This window comes from Lingula anatina, chromosome 1 (assembly GCF_051362555.1).
Source record: "Lingula anatina isolate TDL-2025a chromosome 1, LinAna3.0, whole genome shotgun sequence".
Classification (NCBI taxonomy): domain Eukaryota; kingdom Metazoa; phylum Brachiopoda; class Lingulata; order Lingulida; family Lingulidae; genus Lingula; species Lingula anatina.
In genome coordinates this window covers 36744657-36764175 of record NC_141767.1, presented here as the reverse complement: position 1 = coordinate 36764175, position 19519 = coordinate 36744657, and the positions used below count along the sequence as shown (strand labels likewise).

Sequence of the window (19519 nt, the reverse complement as noted above, 5' to 3'; positions counted from 1 at the left end):
CACATCCACATGGGCAATAATGTGCGTGGTAGTGGACTCCACTACGGGTGGATACAGTTGTACTACACATTTCTGTAAGGAGCAAAATTATCTTTGTTGTACATGACTGAGTGTGCGTAAATTTTAAGTCATAGTCAATGGACAAAAACATGCATCCAAGGTGTAGCATGGGGATGACTGAAGAATTTCTTTATCAAGTTCTCAGCAAAAACAGTAAAAAAAATCGGTTTCTCTAGGAACATGGCCAAACTACAGCAGCTTTCTTTGAAAAGGAAATATTTCGTTTCATGGAAACAAACAAACAAGGAAACAAATAAATAAATAAATAAATAAATAAATAAATAAATAAATAAAAAGGTAAATGGGAAATGAATGATCAAACAAATAAAAGTAGATTCAATGCATAATTCCTATGAGTTTTCAAAAAAAAAAAAAAGTTAAAAAAAAATGAAAACTAAAAATATCGATTTCTTAAAATTGCAGTTTTGAATACATAATATGCAGAATGACTCACCAATATCTTTTTTCAAGATACAGTGGTAAAATAAAGTTGAACAGGTGAAAACCTGAGGCTACTGACAGTTGAAAATGCTGAGAAATTCGCTGTGAAGTGACGTAAGTCTGTTCACTGTGCAAGCTCGTTGTCAACTGACGCTCGTGGAGCGCGCTCGCTTTATATACTATGGCGTAATGATCTGTCAGTTACCTTGACGATATCCGAAAAACAAAATAGTGTTGGGATTTACTTTCAGTTTTGTATATGTTCATCAAAGGAAAAATAGGTAAGACAATAGAAATAATTTGATGAAATGAAAATAGCTTTTCTGACCATCAATAGATAGGTTAATTTCGTGTTCCGTCGAGTTTCAAAATTATTGAAAAATGACGTGCTTAGGTCTGTTGCCAAAACAAAAATTTTGGCAATATGCCAAGTAACGTCACCAACTGACGTCAGTATTTGGCAACTAGCCAATGACATAAATGCCAAACGTCGTGAATGCAACGTAAGTTACGTAACGTATCAAGACGTCACATTTGAAAGTAACGTTGTGGATAAAATTTCACTAATCTACGATTCGTTTTTAAATGAATCTAGATCTAGGGCAAAATGTTGTTGTTGTTGTTGTTGTTGTTTTTAAATATTATTATTATTATTATTATTTCGACAATGTGAAATTGCATCCGATTAAAAAACATGCTTAACGAATGCAGAGGAGAAAAATCAATTCAATCCCCCTCTCTCTTTTAAAATAAATTGTAGCCTAATCTAGCCTATAACAGGTCTACGAATCGATCAAATTTAATCAAGAAAAATATGCTAATAGAGGAATAGTATCCTGAAAACGATAGACCTATGTTTTCATTATGTAGCAAAAGTAGACATTGTATGGATTATTGAAGTTTAAGTGGCCAAAGATTTGTGTTTTTGTTGAAATTTATGAAGACCGCGAGAAGTGGGGGCTCATATCTGCCTGTCTCTTGTGGGCCTATAAGCACTCATCTTTCTGGATACTATTCTTGGTGTCTCGGTTGAAGACGAGGCATTGTCCGAAGTTCAGCTGATCTGTGACCATGGAAGTTTATTTAGATAAACTTCCATGGTTTGAGTCGATGAATGCAATTTCTAATTAATGCATGCTTGTGTTCTCCTCGGTGTAAAGAAATTCATCAGAAAAATACTGTCATCCAAAAATTCTATGATTGTGCATACAATTTTTGTTTAAGCAAATTAATGCAATATCAGCAAAGACCATTGTCCCCGTTTGGACCGTCTTGCAAAGCGCAACGTCAGCAACGTAACAATTCATCTACATCATAAATGCGGTTTTTAGTAGATATGTTGCTATAACCACCGGATAAGCTTCATCCAACTCAACTCAGAATATTTAGATTTTTAATGGATATTTCAAAAAGAGGACAAAGAAACTTCTTCAAATCGGTGAGTACTAATATCTATTTCAAAATCGATCGATAAATAAGTAGATCTAGGCCTATACATCATGAATCGGCAAAAGGTTTCTTTCAGAAAAAAAAATAATAAAATAAAAATCTTAAGCACTAGTAATAATTATGAATTCAATATAAATCTCCATAACATTCACCTATAATTATAAAAATTATATGAAATCATCATCATCATCATCATCAGTCACACTAAAGACCCAACTTCTTCAAACGAGGTAGTCTTTATTTTTCCCTTGTTGACTGTCTTCGAAGACCATCGTTCTTGGCACCAGAATTTCTGCAATATTTAAGGGAATTTATGATGATATTCGAAGGCCACAATGAAGCAAGCATACACATACATTGAAGTGATATTCAAAGTTAGATACACCTGACAGCGGAATACGCACTTTGACAGAGAATTATTTTGTCTAATAAAACTCACAAATTCTTCATCTAGCCACATAAACTTTGCGACTGAAAGCCCTGTAATGATGTTGTATATTTTACCATCAAGCACTACAAAAACCAAATCAAGTTCGTAGGCCTACCTACATGCATTAAACGCAATGACAATAACCGTCCGATTTACACACGCCACTGGTCTGGCCGTCATTCTTTTCCCGACACAACTTGTCGCATTGATAGTTCAGTGTCCCGACTGAAGTACCGTAGTATTTTCCCGCGTCTGCACATTTGTTAGAACACCTGCACACAAACCAAACTTCGGCACCGGTGAGGAACTTATTACCCGTGTCAGTGAGGCCATTTCTACACCTGTAGTGGCAATTATCAGCGACTGAAAATAATGGATATGAAATAAAATACCGTGGAAAGGGATTTTTGAACATAAATTTGTTGTACTGTTTGATTTCACGATGCAAAACAGTCGTTAAATAATTGAAAAAAAATACAAGTTCCATGTGCAAAACTTGATAAATGTTACAATTCTACAAACAATTATAGTATATTCGAAATAGTTTCTATTCAAACCGACGATATCAATCTTAAAAGGCGTGCATCAATGGAGCTGCGATTTTATTTCTCGATCGTGAATATCAATTTAATAATTGCTTCCATCGATATATGAATTGTATATTGGGGCTTTCTTAAATGTCTCCGCGCGGCATAGGGCGTGCTGGGTAGGTTCATTAAAAAAAAAAAAAAAAGCAATAAGACAGAAAATACAAACAAAACTTCCAAAAGAATACAGTCAAACCTGCTGTCACAAAATTCATGACACTCATAGTAAGAATAAAATATTAATAAAAAGCTACTTACCAGAGATTGTCACCACAGATATGACGACCATCAGAAACACCACACACTTCATCGTTTTGAAAATTTGAAGAAGCTGCCAAAAAAGCTCAGTTGTACAGAGTCTAAATGTTGAATTGTAGAACTCTGCAGAATGCTGTAGCTCTTGGTATTTATAAGGTAGAATAATCTTTCCATCACGACATCCAAATTTTTATCATTATGCCAATGCGACGTAATTTGGAAGGAAGGTCGGATTATCTAGACAGGTGTTCGATTCTCGCAAGTTTAAAAACAATGTTCAAAACATCGTATTTTATAGAGCATATTTTTACAACTAACATCACACATAACTTTTAAGATTAAAATTGATACGACTAGCAAAGAGGCAACACTAAGGTGGTGGCCAGTGTTGTAAAAATACTGAAGAAGATCACGAGAGCATAATTTTTAAAGCATCCAATAAAATGTTCCTGTGACCTTGAATTGGTAACCTAGGGAAGGTTGAATGATCTCAGTGACAAATCGTGTTCAATGTCATAAATAAAGATATACGATATACGCAGTTACATGGAGTCCTATGATAAGATCAAGGCCACGAACAACCCTTAAATGCCAAATACTTTGTTAAATATGAGTGGACTAAATTGGTCGAAATGAACTGCATACGACAAGAAACTTATTGTATCTTGTAGATCCAAAATGTAAGTTAGTTACAAACACTTTTGGTGTTGAAAAAAGAAACAATTCACGTTAATTTTCATTGGGTTTTTATTTATTCTTGATACGTTCTGGGTGTGTTCCACGTCCTTTGTTTCTTGTAAACATTTTCTTTTTGCGTGGTGATGTTACTACAACAACCGGATAACCTAGGGCCGTTTTCTTCATTTAACTTTTAAAAATAATCTATTCAAACAATGCTCATTTCAGCAGAAGGACAAAGAAACACATTTATTGTGACGAGGTTTCTAATGGTTTAATTTTCGTGCAGCGTGAAACACCTCTGAAAACGTGTCCTCTTCCACAACTAACAGAACTAGCCAAAGGGAACAAAGTGCATTTCATTTATACTTTTTATAGCCCTATAACACAGAATACCATTAATGGGATGAGTGTGGCTAGAATGAAGTTAATCTGATAAAGCATTTTGAAAGAGTAAAAGATGTCCCTGAAACATTTTTATCTATTTCATCTTTTTAATGGGAGTTTGCCTTGTTTACAGGGACAGGAAATACTTCAGTATGTAAGGGCGTTCATCAAAGAGAAAGGCTAGTTCATAAGTTCCAAAAAACAGGACCAACTACTTTTAAAAACATTACCAGGATCCCCGAGCGGGGAGGGGGACAGGGGAAGTCTGACAGAGTTTGAATAAAAAAAAAGTGATCAAAGGGCCAATGAAGTAACTGAACTTATTTTAATATGCACTTTTACCTTTTTTTTTTTTTTTTGATAATAGGCTCAGACAAAAGAATTCCATGAAAAGTGATTCTGTTCAAAACTGATATATCACTGACAGTTTTGAAACCCACAAAGAGTCTTTTTTGATTAAAGATAATTAACAACTCATAGTACTGTCACAATGTATCAAACCAATGCCATCTTCTACCAGCCAGATAATCAGTCCGATTTTTCTTGAACATCAATATATCACCAATTAAGGAAATTTATAAGGATTCTCCTGGTACAGGCACCACTTACATTAATGAGAAAAATGAACAATTAGTTGGCAGATAGCATGCATCTAGTGCTGCTTCCACCATCTGCCACCTTTCAGAGACAACCATTAATGATTGCTTATTTAATCTCAGTAATACCTGAATAACCAACAACAATCAGAGTGATACCCTATACAAACCCTTCCCAATTACTCCACCGAGTCGTACTATACTGTAAAACAGGGCACATAAAAAGGAAACCCTTGAAATTTTTTGTCTATTACCTGTTATTCAAAGGTAAATTTTAATTTAAAACATTTTATTATTTCACATTACGAGGCCCTATCCATTAAAGTGGGATGAATGTTAAGCTGGATAATCTTCATTGTTCTCATGGTATTGTAAACATTTTATCTGGGATGCAATATATATAACATCAGTATATTGGTTCCTCGTTTCAAGTTAAATATAGGGTATACAACATGACAACACTGTTACTAATGACCGTTTTTATTATTATAAATAAAATCCCATTTTCATAAATGAAATGAGATGGCCAAACCCAAACAATGAATACAGTATGACCCTCCTTTTAGGAGTCCATCACATCAGTATCGCTTTTGTTATGCCAGTATCCTTTTTCTCTCAACTGTTTTACTTCCATAACTCACATAAATAGAAATCATTTACAGCATCCCTAACAGGAACCTGAGGAACCTCTTCTTTTTTTGAGAACTATTCTTGTTAGCAAGACTTTACAAAGTCATAGAATTTTGCAATAATACTAAAAGCAAAGTAAAATCTGAAATTAAAGATCACTTACGAATATCAATGCCATTCAAAATGATTGCATATATTCAGTGTAGAGGGTGGACATATATCAACCTTAAACAGGTGACAAGAAAGAACTTTTTTCTCCAAGTTACAAGAAAATCAGCAGATACATTTGGCATCAAATCGCATGACATGAAACAAGATCATTTCTTTGTTTAAGTTTTAAACTCACTGTTATACCCATCATTTAAAATCACACTTGCATTGATGGTTGTTTTCTATAGGAATGTCAAAGTTGTTGTGTTAACTTGACCAATGACTGATATAAAAAAAACTACTGTAATGACTGGTAGTGAAAGCCAAAGCCTGAAAACACTGCCAAGTTCACCTTCAGATCCCATCTGTCACATTATTCCTCAGCCTTACTTAGTGATGGTAGCAACCTGCTTTAGTCCTTTCTTGGCAGCTTGGTGTATGTTTGCCTCTAATTTATCTGGAAAGATATAGTGTTCCTAATCTGATAAACTTTTTACATTAATAACAATTGGTTTTATCCAAGTTCAATCAGAACATTTGAGTATTCACAGATATGTATATCAGATCTACCTTGTTGTGAAGCATTCTTGCTTGTAGTTATATCATGTAATATTTACAAAATTGAAATAATAATATAACGCAATATAAATGTCTTTGTACTATTAGTGCAATTGTAAAAACCTCAAACATAAATAAATAAATCAGTAAATAAACAAATAAATAAATTAAAATGTAGTATATAGATACACAACTAAATACATTGGAAAATTATGCTGTCTTAAAGTGCCAACCTTCTCTCTAAACATTTAAAGCTGAATTAATAAAATAAACGTATTCTTACAAATTTTATGCTTTCCCTTGATTGGAAATTTAAGCACTAATTCCTGTGGAGACTCACAAATGAATACATACGGTGATGAGGATTCTCCGTCTGGGAACTGAAATAATAAATCAGGGTGATCAAAATGTGGAATATGTAAAATTGTTGTTCATTGTGACACAATCCGATACAAGATCTATGCTTCAATGTGTGAATTTTCTTTGATTATTTTTGCTGCCCTATAATTAAAGAGGTGCTCAAGTAATACTGTGGTAAAAATACAAGTTCTATTACTTCTGTACTAATCCTTTACAAGTTACCAAATATGAAAACTGTTTATTTATAGATGGTCATTAATATGCTCTAATTATTAGAGGTAACAAATGAAGTTTTTTCTCAGTACTTTAAGTGGCTGTCTGTGTTTTTGTGTTAGGTGGACCTACTTTTTCTCTATATTGGTCCTGTGGTAATACGTCCTGCACATCAACACAGCCTAGCAAACAGCCAGTGGGGTACATTTTAGGGAAATTTAAAGTACAATCTAAAAAAGAAAAATAAATTGGATAAGTTCAATAAAAATTTTTTCTAAGTTATTAGTAAAACCATACTTGTGAAAATTAAAATGGTCGTTTCAGATTATTTTCCCTTTATCTATAGATTCTTTCTTTGGACTAGTTGATACTGATTAGAAATAATTTTTTAAAAAGCCTTTTAGTTTGAGTAACTGAAAAGTTTAATGCACAGATGTGTTAGGGATTCATTGTAAACACTTGGCATTCACAGACAGCTTAGTTGCATTAGGAGATCTTGGTTTTCAAGTTCATTTAAAGCTAGAGTTGTGAGAAGTGATATGTGAAATCTACACATTCACATATTGTCAACTACAGGCAATGCTTATTTTCTTCCCTGGTATACTTGCTTTGCCAATTGGATAGAAATTTGCTTTGTTCCAGGAAAAATTTGAGCTGTTATTTGATTACATGACAAAAGGGCATTAAAACAATTTGATAGTTTTTGCAGTGTATGTTAACAAAGGATAAAGATATAAGTGATACTTATTTAGCTCAATGTGTGTTTAAACCAAAAATGAAAAATAACAAATATATAAAGAAATTGCTATGTGCAAGTCAACTACTTTCATACAATTAACTCCAATCCACTTATCCATATCAAACTTGTGATGCTTTTTCAAAATTATTTTCTAAATGAAAACTTTTTATATTTCAAAATTGTAAACTGACGCCGTACTTTGATACTGTAATCTGTACTCCTGTTCTAGTGTAGCTATAACTTCTGGTTCTGGACTTTTTGAAGTGGCAGCTATCCACAGGCGTCCTCTATGGGGGGAATACCAGCTCCGTCCCTCATGCCTGAAACAATCAATCAAATGTTAATCGAGCTAAAACTTAAAACAGTGCGAAATAAACATAGGTCCTCTCCTGATTATGTACCACCAGCAGTAAAAAGTAAGTTGATAGTTGTATACAAATGACTCAATACATATCGATACTTAGAATGCTCTTTGACAAAGAAATTAAACAAATATATACTTTGGTAGTTCAAAAGAATGCATGTTAAAATACACAACAGTCCCTTCATTCAGAGTATATCAATACAATCGGCAAAGGTTCATAATTAATGAAAAGATCCATTATTATTATTTATACATTTTTAAATTAAATTTTTAAATATTTATTCACTTGTTAATTAATTAATTCATTCATTCATTTATTTTTGCTAAAATGATGGTGCACAAGGCCTTAATTTGTCTTTTAAAATGACAGGTTTCCTGCAAAAATTTGTAGGAACTTGCAACCAACTAAGCTCGACATGATGAAAGAAAAAATTCTGCTTACATTTTTATTCCTTGGATGAGTAAAGAGGCCCAGGGCTGGTGCATGCTGAGACACATTCCCTCATCCGACATCTCCTGGAGTTCCCGATCCTGGAGTCTCACTGCTGAACGTTTGTCCACAGGTTTGTTGGTTACATCTGATGAGGCTGGCACCCTGTCTGGCACTTCTGTTGCTACGAACTGGAAATAGAGAAAATGGCAATGTTCAAATAAGACAATGGAGCAGCTGTCAAACCTACAGACCTAATTCGGAATACAGACAGAAATGGGCATGAAAACTTTTAGCTAAGGACAAAATGAGGAAACAACTGGGAAAAAGCTAGGAAATCTTCAACACCCAGATCGTGACAGAAAGCAGTGGGAAATCTTTGTTGGTGCCCTATACACCAGATGGTGTAAAAAGAATAGAAGAAGAAGAAAATGAGGTTTAAGTTTCACTACAAGTTATGACACTTAAAAGGAAACAAAAAATTTCCTTGAGGTCTAACAACAATGGACATGCATAAAATTCATCAGTTGTTTCTTCAAAATATACAGCGTAAACATCCACATAAATCTTGTCGTTGTTCTTTGCTTAATGTTGTATTTTTATTATAAAGTATATCTGTGCACCAGATATCGTAACAGCATGAACATACAAGCGCTACCACACCTGCAGTACGCTGCTTACCTTTGGCGCTACCTGTCCAATGTGAGGATTAATGAGACTAGACTGATTAAGCGGCTGCTTATGGAGAGGTTGCTTAGGCTTAGCACCATAATAAATTTCCTGAACCACAGCATCTTCCCTCCCCGTGACTGTGTTGTCCATTTCCGCATCTAAAACTCTCCTGCCAGCAAAATCAAAGGTGATCTTCCTGTCCAGCCTAGACCCATGTCTCAACTGTCTTATTTCCTCTTCTCTTTTTGCCAATTTCTTTTTTTCGTCTTTTGACAGCCACTGGGTATCTACTGAATAATAGTCCGATTGGTCATCAATAACCTGTGTCCTTTTTGCACTGAAAAAAATTAATACATAATATGATGAAGACTATTCCAGTACTACTTTGTCATAATGACAATTAAAATGGCCATGGCAAAAAGGAAAACTTTTACATCGTTTTTTCAGAGCAAATCTAAAGACTCTACAGCTGCACACTGGTGATATAAAAATGTACAAAATAACTAACCACAAATTCTTTATCTAAGTTTACAGTTTTAACAATATATGATTGCTCTTTTTGTAAAGAGAATAAAAAAATGTCCCTATATCTGTTTACCTTGTTCTATCATATTCTAGCAGTTTAGCTTTGTGTTGCAAAGCAGCATCAAATTTTGACTTAGCATTAGGTTGAGTGAGGCGAAAAATCTCTTTGCTCCCATCACTGGCATCACTTTGGTCTCTAAGCAAAAACTGGCGTAGTTTTTCACTTTTTTTGGAACCTCTGGACAAAATCTCTTCCTCTTCCTTTGTACAGACCTAAAATTCAGATAAATACCATAACTAGAGTAACAATTGAAAAAACTGTCTGGTTTCAGTAACAGGAATCTCAAGTGTCTGTGAATTGGATACTCAAATGAAGTGAAAACTACAGCAGGAAAATGAGGTGCAAATTTTTCTCATACTATTGCCCTGCACTGAATAAGACTTCCAGCAATAAGTGACAAACAAATAAAATGTTCGACATAAAGAAACTTGATGACATTAAGCTTTTGAGGGATCCTAATTACAACTTTAACAGATGATGAAGTTCCTTACCAGGTGTCCACAAAACAGACAAGGGCCTGACCCTTCCTGGTCACATACTACTCGCCCACAGTGGACACAGTTGTTAATCAACTTGTGCTTGGCTGCTTGGCATTCACAAACATGACGTCCTGATATGGAAAACAAGGCAGCAAAGCTGTCAAATGTACAGACAAAAAACAGAAAATAAAGATGCAAAAAAGGTCATTTTGTCAATTTTGATGCAATAATAAATAATGCCTATAATAGCACTGTCAGTCAACACTGAATTTTAATCTTGCACAACAGGTAACATGGTCAATAACAGGAGCAGACCCAGAGATATTTTCTGACAGTATTACAAAGTATCTATGTTGATCCATCCTCCATTTTGATGGTCTTCCAACAGAAAAAAATAGATACCAGTCAATATAAACTTAATAACCTGACTGTCTTCTGGAAGACCCAGAAGATGGTCTCAATCCACCCCTTCAATAAGATTACAGTTTCAGGACCATGAGAGTTCAAATTCACATTATGAAAGTCTCAATATTTGAAAAATGATGACAGTGCATAAAATAATATTACATAATGTTTAAAGACATAAAAAACAATACAACTGCTTATGTAGAAATACAGAAAATGTGCAGAGCCCCAGGCAGATGAGGGTTAAAAGTCACAAATGCAAGTGTTTGAGAAAAAATTATAAAGGAAAACAACAAAACTAGAAAAGCACTTTGAGAGTGCAGACCTCTGCCAAGGCAGCAATTGTCATTATTATTGATAATTGATTGATTATTGATCCGGACCACCACCAAAAATTAATCATTGTCCTCTTTGGTCCACTTCCGACAGTTCCTGAAAATTTCTGCAAAATTGGTCCATAACTTTTTGTGTTATGTGGATGACAGACAAACAGGGGTGAAAATATAACCCCCTTGGCAGAGCTTGAGGTAAATATAATTCCAATGAAGATGCTATTCAAACTTTTAATCTTCCAGTTTGATATATATATATATATATAAAACTTATTTGCAATATTAAACAAAATTTGCCTGCATAATTATCACTGCTTCCTTATTATTAATCTAGCAGAGAGCTTTACCTTTGGGAGTTTACAGGGAAATATCAACAAGTGTGCTTTACGTAATCTCATTTAATGGCCTATTAAAGCAAATGACTTTATAACTCATTAATTTATCTAGTGATACCCAAGGGTAATTTACAGACTGACCCACTCAAAGGTCTTCAGGCCCATAAGTCACACCTTAAGAAAAGCACAAAACCATAATGCCCAAAAAAGGAGACTACCAATCCTGATGCAATAATACATTATGTTTAACTGCACAGTCAACATCAACTTATGCACAACAGGTAACACAGACGAAAGTAAAAGCATAAGGCTCCAGGCCCATCAGAGTTCAAGTTTATACTTAGAAAGTGCCAGAATGAGAAAAATGAAAATTTCACAAAAAATGCATAAATACAATAAACATGATAATCCAATAGAGCTGGTTTTCTCATGAGCTGAAGGCCAATCCTAAAAATCGTACTTGTAAGTTTAAAATTATAATAAGTAGCACAGTTTTCTTTTCATAATGTTTGCAGTAGCAGTGCAAAAAGATTGTTGTCAATTTTGATGTAACATTACATAATAAATTAGAGAATAATTATCACCAATTTTTGATTATTGACTATAAATAGGATGGACATGTAGAAAATATGATTACCATTTAGCTTCATGTCCATGGGAGCTCCGAGTCCCACAATGAATATGCCAAAAAGATAATGAATATTACACTAAAATGTATAACTTCCAGAAAAAGAAGCCAATTAGACTGCTTTTCTAACTCAGGCTGCATTTTAGTCCTGTGTTTCTTTTTTGAAAGTTTGACAGTCATAAGAAACATGGTTTTCCCATAATGGTCATCAAGGCAGTAGCACCAAAAATTGTGTTTTCTTCTATTTTGATGCAACATTACATAATGCTTAACAGCATACTGACCATTGATTTTTAATAATAAAATATAAGTGTCATGGATTTTCACAAAATGTGACTAGCATGGGTCTTCAAGCCCGTGGAGGTTCTAAGTCACACCTTGGAAATGCCAATATGTGAAAAATTAAATTTTCACAAAAAACTGTTTAATTGCCAGAAAAATTTACCAAACAGACTGCATTGCCTACTGAAGCTGTATTTTAGTCCCATGTTTCTTTCCTGTAAGTTTGAGAACAGTAAGTGACATCATTTTCATTAAATGGTCATCATGGGAGCAGTGCCCAAAATAGGGGTTTCTTCAAATTTTGATGCAATATTACATAATGTTTTACAGCATAATGACCATCAATTTTTAATTATAAAATATTAGTATCATGGTTATTCAGAAAATGTAACTAGCAAAAGTCTTCAGGCCCATGGAACTTCAAAGTCACATATTGAAAATGCCAAAATGTAAACAAGACAGCACTGTTCTGAAATGGGTTTATTTCCAGTTCTAACACTTTTTTAACATAAAACAAAATAAACAGTTTACTGCCATTTTTATATGACCAATGAAGAAAATTGATGAGATGGGAAAAGTATCAATAGAACAGTGTTAAATGTCCAACTTCCTTCATTCTGAGATTCTGAACATAGTGGATGAATGCATCTGACAAACTGCAATGATATGAGTTAATTTCCATTTCTGACACTTTATTACACAATACATGATAACAAGTTTACCATCATTTTTACAAAATCAACTAACAATGTTGTAAAGATGCAGGAAATGTCAAACAAACACTTTTACGTATCTTATTAGTTCAATAATGAGACTGTTAACATGCCTAAGAATTGAATGTGAGGAAATGTGAAAAAACAGCATAACTTCTAAAATAATGGACTGATTACGCTGATTTTCAAACTCAACCTGCATTTTAGTAAGATTGGCCCCTCCTGTGAGTATAATGACAATTGGCCAATCTGTTTTTCTTATATTGTGTTATCAGTGTTGCATATATACTGAAAAAAGTGAAAAAACAGCATAAATTCCGTATAAGTGACCCGATCGTGCTGATTTTCGAACTTGACCTGCGTATTATGAATATTTATCAGTTCTGTAAGTTTCAAGCCAAAAGGTAAAATGGTTTTCCACTTATCGTGTTATCGGTGCTGCATATATGCTGAAAAAAGAGAAAAAATAGCCTAAATTCACTAAAAATCACCCAATCACGCTGATTTTCGAACTTGACCTGCGTATTAAGTATTTTCATCAGTTCTGTAAGTTTCAAGCCAAAAGGTAAAATGGTTTTCCACTTATCGTGTTATCGGTGCTGCATATATGCTGAAAAAAGTGAAAAAACAGCATAAATTCCCTATAAGTGACCCGATCATGCTGATTTTCGAACTCGACCTGCGTATTATGAATATTCATCAGTTCTGTAAGTTTCAAACAAAAAGAAAAAACAGTTTTCCACTTATCGTGTTATCGGTAAAAGTGCACGGCGACGGCGACGACGGCAACGACGGCAACGACAGACGCAGATGACGGCTATATGTACAGACACATCTGTGTCTGTACATAAAAAGTAATGAAAAACGGTATAAAATAAGATTAGATGCAAGTGAATTTATGGAAAAAATGAATGATTTGCAAATAGGAGTAGGCAAAACCAGAAGAGAAGAGAACATTTTAAAAATAATTGTATTTCAGTTATCTTTTAAACAACCTAAACAGATTTCATAAAAAATACAACCATTATTCCACCACAATAATACATGATGAGGGAAAGTGAAATGGCAGCTCAAAAACAAGCAGTGAACAAAACTCAATAGACAAACTGGTCAAAAACATGCCGCACGGAACATTTACACAAAAACAAAAACAACAGCATCTTGAAATATATTATTATTTATCATCAAGGAGTTTAGAACCCTGCTTACCCTACCATACATAACCTACCATATATTACCCTATGACACTAATGAAGACCATTGTAAGAATGATAAACCAAAACATTCTACATCTATGAAATCAATCTTTACACTGAAAATAATTGGTAGGCCTTTGCATTTGCCTTATAAAAAAATCATCCTTTAAAAAATTTACCAGTCACTACTAGAGGTGACCACATGATATACTTTGCAATAAAACTTTGCTTAAAAATGTGTCTATCTGGTTGTGTTATATAATCCTCTAAAATTTTTTTTTTTTTTAACAATTGACATTACCTGAAATTTTAACAGTCATTCGGTCTTGACCTTCTTGACTGTACAGTGGCACAAATTTTTGTTTATTCTTTCCTGCAGGTCTATCAGAATATTTGGCACTATTTTCCTGAAAGCATTTAAAATCTTTATTATACATATGTAACTGACATGGTAGTATGACTACAGCCTGTCTAAAATACATGTGTTTCCTAACTTCAATAATGAATAGTTGATAAACCTGGCATAACTGTGAATGCCAGTAAAAATTGCACCAGGCCAGTGAAATTTCTGAAAATCAATCAGTTACTGGCCCAACTGGGCCAGTGGGGTTTTTCAGCTGTAACAAGTATTCCAATTTGTTTAATAAATGTTCAGAATAAATGTTGAAATCCTTTTCTTTAATAACCTTTTGAAAATTCCATGTTTGTGTTCTCATTTGTAATAGGAAGCCTTCTTAATCTCAATGTGTTAGTCTAGGGTTTTTTTGGAAATTGGATTAGGGCCAGTTATTTGAAGACTTCAAGAAAAAACTTCCATGCCTTGTTTTGGTGATAGTCTAAACATTATCTTACCACACTTTCTGGTTCTAAATCCTTTGGCTGGTCCGTTATTTGTTTATCCCTGTTTTTCTTTTTGCTTTTAGATTTTTCTGGTGCTTGATGAAAGTCATTTTCACTTGAATTTTTCTTATAAACCTAAAATTGAAAACTATATTTATTCATAACTAGTGCATTCTATGTCTGATTGCCAGTAAGCAAAATGAAACCCAAACTTAATCAATGTTGAACCCTCCCTGACTGGTATCAAAAATATAGTATCTCTGTAAAAAGAAATGAACCTCCTCTAACCAAGGAGCTCCAACAGTTGGAACTCCTTGCTCTAACTGAAAGTCTGATAATATAACAATGGGATTCTAAAACAAAATAAAACTGACACATTAATGCAGATATAAAAGTTCTTTGTGCCAAAAATGAAATGTCATAAATAAATAAATAAATAAAAAACATTACCTGAACATTATCTGGCACCTGTACTGATGGATGAGACTTTTTCAGCAGTTCATTAATGAACTTTCTGTTTTTAGGATCTGTACCATCAAGTAGCTCAAGCATATATTCTTCAAGGTCTCTGGCATTTTCTATAGCTAAAATGTACCTTTTAAAATAAAAAAATGTATATTGTACATCTACATGGCTTTTCAATGCAAACGAGATTTTTTCTTGGTAAAATTTCACCATAAACAGAGCATTTCAACGGAAACAACCAAAACAGTGAAACCTCAAAGTACTTGAGTTTCATGTATTGTGGTTGTGGATCATATTGAAAACAACAGCGTTGCCTACAGTCTATACCAATAGTAGAAAATACGATATCGGCCACTCCACTACGAGACACCTGACAGGACACACCTGTACGTTTAAGTCCTCCATCTGCGAGTATTCCCTGACCATTATAAATATTTACTTGATTATAACACTTCTTAGCTAACATTCAGCACCAGTGCAAGAGTAGTTATTGGATCAAGGAGGGATTGGGAAGACATGTACAAGGATCTTACAAGTGGACTGTAAGGAAAGTTGTTCACGCCCCTAATCAGGGCATAATGAACGTCTTTACTTGTGCTATTTAGACTGTAGCTACCACAAGGATAAGTGACTTTAGCCACTCTGGTTTACTTCACATGTGACTTGTGTGAAACATGACAGCCCTTCAAATATATCACAACATGAACCAATAATTTTAGTATTTGAAAAAAGGATAACCATGTGCCAATCGGGGGCGTCTCGATAGTCCGCAGGTTTATTGGTCTGAAAAATCGTAGCATTTCCATCACTTTTTTAATAAAGGGTATGTTGGCCCGATGGTTCAATACTGAACATTCGACGGACGGTAGTCAGTGAAAGAAAAGAGGGTTTGTGTCTGCTGCCCGCGTGGAGCATTTGTTAATAAGGCAGTGCACAAAATTGGGTGCTGTGACAACATCCTACAAGACTGTAAAGGCCTGGCTGCAGTTAGTAAACACCGCATATGTTAACATGTCACAACATTGTGCAATCCAACGTCGCCGTGTACACAAAATCACTTATGTGACAAATTATGACACAATATTTTATCTCCAAAAGAAGCGTATTTTGATGAAAGATATTACATATAAGAAGATAACTACCTTGCTATGTCTTCTGTCGCCTCAAAACCTAATAATTGAGACAGCTCACGACAAATCCAATGAACTATGGGCGCAGACATTTTGGAAATCCCATCATGCTTTAGCGGACGAAATAATATTTTCTCTATTTTCATTTTAAAAAGATAATAATATGTCAATCAGTTATTATGTTATCTTAAATGGTTATATACTTATATACAAGAAAAAGAAGGTCTAGTAGTATTCAATTTTGCACATTTACATTAACTATCGTTCGACGTTCGAGACTACAACATAAAAACGCGGGAATTAAGCAAATCAAGAACGTGGGAACTAATAGGCGACCATACATTTCTCTGTCCAGTTAGCAGTAAAATTGGAGCACAATGGTCAGGACAAAAGCCAGTTGTTCTACAGTAAAAGGTAATTTTACGCCCACTATTTGAGGTTAAGATTGATGAACCAAATTTCGTAAAACACATTATATTATTTAATATAATATATTATATACATAATACATGCATCCCAGTAAGTATGATAATGCAACCATGAAGCGAATGATAGCTGAGGAACAGATGTTAGGTGTGTATTGCTGTTATAAATATTTGAAGATCAAGTTGTGTCTTAAACAGATAAATAGCATTTAGATCTTTTATTTTTGTATCTTTGTAGCTGTTGCAGCAAAAGCCCCAAGAAAAGCACTGGCAGCTGTCCCTGCTTCTGCAGATAGTCCATCATCAACAGGTTAGTTAGTCAGAAATCAGTACATGTTTCAGGTACAGTTTACCAGGCTGAGGCCGACTAGTTGATGACATGTATTTATTTATTTATTTATTTATTTATTTATTTATTTTTTTTTTCAAAATTTCTCCCAGTGCAGATTGAGGATTTTAGTGTAGACCGAGTTCCTAATAAATTACTTTTATCCTTGTATGAAAATTATTACTTTTGTAAGAATCATTGCTCTTTTTAAAATTTTTACTAGGAAAGGGGAAATATGCGGGTGGCAATCCAGCACACCCAAGGCCTACACCATCTTGGCAGAAGGGATTGGATTCATTTCTACTCAGATCACCAAGTGGGAAAGGAAAGGAGAACAGAGATGACGAAGGACCAAGTGCATCAACAAGGTATGCCAAAATGTGCCATGGCCAATGTAGGCCCCTGTCTTTGTCTAATTGAAGCTCCTCTTGAGACACAGTGGCTATGATACATTAGTTTTAAAAGAGGAGCTTGAATTAGACAAATAAACAGAATCTTATGAGCCTTGCTGTTTTGTTTTAAACAAGATAAGTGAATTGTCAGACCAAAGATTTCCATGATTTGAATTTGTATTTGCATTGTACACATTCCCTAACATTGGGCCTTACTTTACAGATTTTTTAAAACTTATAATTATGGATACTGGATAAAAATAACTACATCCTTGTATTAAACTAGTTGTTTCTTTTTTGATGAGGGTGAAGACCTTTACATTAGACAGTATATAGTGTCTTGCTGTTGAAATGGCCTCTAAGCTATCTCTTTTATGACTTTATCATATTTTATTTCAGTTCAGGAAATGAGACCAAGGCTAAATCAAAACTTCCTACCAAAAGCAAAGCAACAAGAGCAGTTAGTGACAGTGGCAGTGATGATGAAGTGATTCCAGAAAAGAAACCTCTAATTGAAAGTGATGAGGATGAGTGATTTGTTGCTTATATTGGTAAAAGTAAATATTAGCGAAAGCTGAAGTGAGATCTGTGTGCAGATCAGTGAGCTAACCAGGCATGTTGAGCAACACTCCGCTTGAAAGAAATTATGGACACATTTCATCATTCTTGTATACTGCAAGAATCCAAGTACAGCAGGGATTTAGAATTTATGCTAATAGTTTTTGTACCTCTCCCCCAATCCAATAAATAAGGGGGGGGGGGGGGTATATGGAAAACAGGTTGTCCGTCCACCTGTACATAATCATTAAGTAATTTCCTCATGATTCATAAATGATTGAAAACAAACTATCTAAGCAATAACATAATAAAATGTCTCTCTAGGACCTGTTATACAATTTTATGCCAAATTCTGTAGCATAGTAATGGTGCATTATGGTACATATTTTTCAATGTTTAAGCACAATTTTAGAATATTTAAAACATGGACTTTGAAATTTGTACTTATTATTTTCAATTTAGTTTGTCCCCCCTACAAAGATTGGTTAATTTCAATAAAACCTATTTATGAATTTGCACATCGTAAAAAAGTATATCTATATACCTGGGTAGCCTGGGTATTCGGCTCACAGTCTAGGATTCCCTTTAGGTCTATCCAGATGTATCAGTAACCTGTATATGTGACTATTTGAGGAGCTGGAGTCTCAGAATTTATTGTCATATATCATTCCTGTTTATTTTTCCCCAAAAGCAGTGCTGGGGGTATTAATGGTATTTCGATACAGATCGTTTTTGTACATTTAGAAGTTGTCAAAGTAGTCGATAGTTTGTCATTCATTATGTCACTTGACAGTCTAAGGTTTAATCTTTTTTGGAGATGACACAAGAGTTATTGACAAAACTTTTTAAAAAGCATCAGTGTCAAGCTAAGAGATATTTTTATCTAATTACTGACATTAAGTATAGTTTAAATGGAAGTTTTACATAAGCTAAGTGCAAATGAATATTTCTTTAAATTGAAGACTTTCTTTAGATTGAGGACTTGGCAAGTTGGGTATATCCTGGAGCAATCATTTGCATTACACGTGTGATCCCACACTTGAAACTTGTGGTCTATCCTCAGAATATTGTTAAACTCAGTGAATTGTAAATATGTCATTTTTTGAAAATAAATTCTTTTATACACTTACATTTTAAAAGTGCACTCTTTTCACTTCTACTGTTTACTTGATCATAACATGATTTTAATCATATAACAGTCGATTTCTATTTTTCAAATGCCAAATTATATACAGACATGCTTAATACTGAATGTTCACATACATGCAGCCTAAAAAGGCTATATTGTAATTTCAAAGTTCTATTTTATTTCAGCAAAAATAATGCTGATGCTACCTTGGTTTCTCCGTCCCCTATTACCTCCCAAGACATTTCCATACAGTTACAATAAGGTTAAACTTCAACTTTACAAATATAAAATTGA

At 34.1% G+C, this 19519-nt stretch overlaps 2 protein-coding genes and 1 long non-coding RNA gene across 4 annotated transcripts; 1 reads left to right on the top strand and 2 right to left on the bottom strand.

Annotated features, from left to right (window-relative positions):
- Positions 1-1880: 1880 nt before the first annotated feature.
- Positions 1881-3387, bottom strand: LOC106155049 (uncharacterized). Of its 2 annotated transcripts, none has more exons than XR_001237567.3 (3): positions 3226-3387; positions 2496-2743; positions 1881-2242 (listed from the first exon to the last, which is right to left on the bottom strand). It is a non-coding gene; the product is annotated as an uncharacterized LOC106155049 (long non-coding RNA). The 2 variants fall into 2 exon arrangements; XR_001237568.3 differs by having other exon boundaries at positions 2500-2743.
- A 1963-nt stretch (positions 3388-5350) lies between these two features.
- On the bottom strand, positions 5351-16564 carry LOC106155053 (activating signal cointegrator 1-like). The gene is made up of 12 exons (XM_024075736.2): positions 16406-16564; positions 15249-15393; positions 14811-14933; positions 14260-14365; positions 10080-10198; positions 9601-9800; positions 9012-9339; positions 8343-8521; positions 7735-7856; positions 6930-7027; positions 6508-6604; positions 5351-6123 (listed from the first exon to the last, which is right to left on the bottom strand). Exons 1-12 carry the CDS (start codon positions 16537-16539, stop codon positions 6053-6055), a joined length of 1722 nt encoding a protein of 573 aa, XP_023931504.2. The 5' UTR covers positions 16540-16564; the 3' UTR covers positions 5351-6052.
- An 84-nt stretch (positions 16565-16648) lies between these two features.
- Positions 16649-19225, top strand: LOC106155055 (PCNA-associated factor). The gene is made up of 4 exons (XM_087001166.1): positions 16649-16807; positions 17057-17128; positions 17370-17514; positions 17938-19225. The coding sequence occupies exons 1-4, from the start codon at positions 16771-16773 to the stop codon at positions 18071-18073; spliced, it is 390 nt and encodes a 129-aa protein (XP_086857292.1). The 5' UTR covers positions 16649-16770; the 3' UTR covers positions 18074-19225.
- Positions 19226-19519: the final 294 nt, after the last annotated feature.

What these genes read in the sequence shown, in the direction of transcription:
- LOC106155053 (XM_024075736.2), bottom strand. Translation starts at nt 16,539, where the DNA reads ATGAAAATAGAGAAAATATTATTTCGTCCGCTAAAGCATGATGGGATT. An exon ending in ATTTAGAACCAGAAAGTGTG is followed by an intron (nt 14,366 to 14,810) that starts GTAAGATAATGT and finishes AAATGCTTTCAG; the next exon opens with GAAAATAGTGCCAAATATTC. An exon ending in CAAGGGAAAGCATAAAATTT is followed by an intron (nt 6,124 to 6,507) that starts GTAAGAATACGT and finishes ATATCTTTCCAG; the next exon opens with ATAAATTAGAGGCAAACATA.
- LOC106155055 (XM_087001166.1), top strand. Translation starts at nt 16,771, where the DNA reads ATGGTCAGGACAAAAGCCAGTTGTTCTACAGTAAAAG. An exon ending in CAGTTGTTCTACAGTAAAAG is followed by an intron (nt 16,808 to 17,056) that starts GTAATTTTACGC and finishes GTATCTTTGTAG; the next exon opens with CTGTTGCAGCAAAAGCCCCA. An exon ending in GGACCAAGTGCATCAACAAG is followed by an intron (nt 17,515 to 17,937) that starts GTATGCCAAAAT and finishes ATTTTATTTCAG; the next exon opens with TTCAGGAAATGAGACCAAGG.